This window comes from Plasmodium reichenowi, chromosome 1 (assembly GCF_001601855.1).
Source record: "Plasmodium reichenowi strain SY57 chromosome 1, whole genome shotgun sequence".
In the NCBI taxonomy this organism is placed as follows: Eukaryota; Apicomplexa; class Aconoidasida; order Haemosporida; family Plasmodiidae; genus Plasmodium; species Plasmodium reichenowi.
Window position 1 is genome coordinate 177773 of NC_033646.1, and position 2500 is coordinate 180272.

At 16.2% G+C, this 2500-nt stretch overlaps 1 protein-coding gene across 1 annotated transcript in view; it reads left to right on the forward strand.

Moving 5' to 3' along the window:
• Nucleotides 1–860: 860 nt before the first annotated feature.
• The window catches only part of PRSY57_0104800 (2-C-methyl-D-erythritol 4-phosphate cytidylyltransferase, putative), a gene marked incomplete at both ends in the record, with an annotated part of 2307 nt that continues 667 nt past the window's right edge, over nt 861–2500 (forward strand). Inside the window, one exon of the mRNA XM_020114360.1 lies at nt 861–2500. This exon is cut by the window's right edge and continues 667 nt beyond it. Within this exon, the coding sequence (XP_019970929.1) occupies nt 861–2500 (1640 nt within the window).

A 2500-nucleotide genomic window follows, 5' to 3' on the forward strand; every position in this document is an offset into this window, starting at 1 on the left:
TTGTTTGTGTAATATATTATTTATTACTATTATTATTATTTTTTTTTTTTTTTTGCAAAGTTTTATGCTTTTTCTATTATATACCCATTAATGTGTTATATAAGGTTCATATTATATATATCATATAATTATTAAATTATTTTATAATTATGATATTTTACAATTTCTAATATCTTTAAATAAAGAAAATTATTTACACTTGGAAATATATATATACAAGGACGACATAAAAAAATAATATATATATATATATATATATATATTAAAATATATATAATTTTTTCTTTATTATTTTTTTTTTTTTTGTGTCATATTTTTCTGATATTTAATTATCAATATTTAAAAAAAAAAAAAAGAATATATAATAATTATAAAAGAAAAATTTAATATAATTAAATATAAATGCATAATAATATGGGAAATAACTCCAAAATAAATTGATAATATATATGTATATGTTATATCATTTATATTTAAAAGGAAAACAGAATATTAAATATATAACAACACAATATATATATATATATATATATATATATATATATATATATATATATTTATTTATTTATTTTTATGTTAAATATGTTTGTGAAAAGGTATAAATGAAAATGTTTACCTGACAAAAAAGAAAAAGAAAAAAATGAACCTTATTCTTTTTTTTTTTCTTTCATATAAGATTTGTTTAAGTATACATGATATTTTTTTATGTATTTAATGATGATTTTCAGTTTTCATTATATATGTTAAAAATTAATATTCTTATTTTTATTTATTTTATTTTATTTTTTTTTTTATAAGAATGGTATAAATATATGCACACACACACAAAAAAAAAAAAATAAAATAATAATTTAGAAAGGATGCATTTTGTTCATACGTTTATTCGTTGTGTTCTACTTTTTTATTTTATCAAATGGAATGGATATAATTTCCATATGTTAAAAAGACTATTTTTTAAAAATGGTAAGAATATTATAGAGAGAAGTTTCAGAAAATGTAAAAAAAATAATTTTAGTAAATCGTATCATTCAATTGTATATATAAAAAATGGAGTCACTGAATATATGTTTAAAAATAAAAGAAGGGGGAGAGGAGAACCAAAAAAAAATATAATAATATATAATAAATATCTATTCCTTCTTAATAATTTCATCCATAAAAATAAAGATAAAAGTTATTTATCTACATCATTAGAAAGAAAATATTTTAAAAATCAAAAGGACGATGACCACAAAATTTTGAAAAATAGAATAAAGAATTACAAAAGCATTAAACTATATATGAATAAGATAGAAGAAAAATCAACTAAAGAAATAGAAAATAAAGATGATATATTAAATAAGGACAATATAAATAATAAACATATATATGATAATAACAAAGAAAATGATATATTTGATAAATATAATACAAAACAATATGAAAAAATAATAAAAAAGAAAAATATTCATTCTATATTATTATGTGGAGGTATAGGAAAAAGAACTGAATTGATCGGTCCTAAGCAATTTTTAAAATTAAATGATATACCTCTGTTTATATATTCATTTAATTTGTTTATAAAATGTAATTTAATAAAATCTCTTACTTTAGTATGTGATAAAAAACATTTTTCATGTATCATCCATAATATAAATGTATATAATCAACTTCTTTTAAAAAGAAAAATGATAAACTCCTTTTTAAAAAATGGAAACGATAAATTAAATATAAATCTGAAGGAATCTGATCAAGATGAAAAAGACAACATAAAAGATTTCTCTTCCCAAAAAATAAATTTAGGAGAAAATCATTTTAATGATGATAGTAATATAATAGATTATATACACAAAAATACATACATTATATATGATAATGAAAAAAATAAATGTATTCTAGATATGCAAGAACTATTAAATGATTTGTCAAAAGATATAAAGATAAGAAAGAAAAAAGAAATAAATGAAAAAAATGAAAAAAATGAAAAAGATGAAAAAAATGAAAAAAATGAAAAAGATGAAAAAAATGAAATAAATGAAATAAATGAAATAAATGAAAAAAACGAAATAAATGAAAAAGATGAAAAAAATGAAAAAAACGAAATAAATGAAAAAAATGAAAAAAACGAAATAAATGAAAAAGATGAAAAAAATGAAAAAAACGAAATAAATAAAAAAGGTGAAAAACATATAATTCAAATAAAACAAAAACATATAAATGTCAATAGATATAAATTATTAAAAATTGTAGAAAGTGGAAAAGAACGATTAGATTCTTTTTTAAATGCTATGAAATCAATAGATATAGAATTAGATAGTCAAATGTATATTTACGAATTATTAAAAAAATATATCCAAGGGAAAAATAAAAAGAATGATAATATATCATACGAATTTGAAGATATTAATAAAAGTAAATGTAATAAAAATTATAATTCAAATAATGATAATATGCAAAATAACAATATTAAAGACAAAAAAGAAGAAAAAAAAAAAAAATATATACATATAACAAATATTTT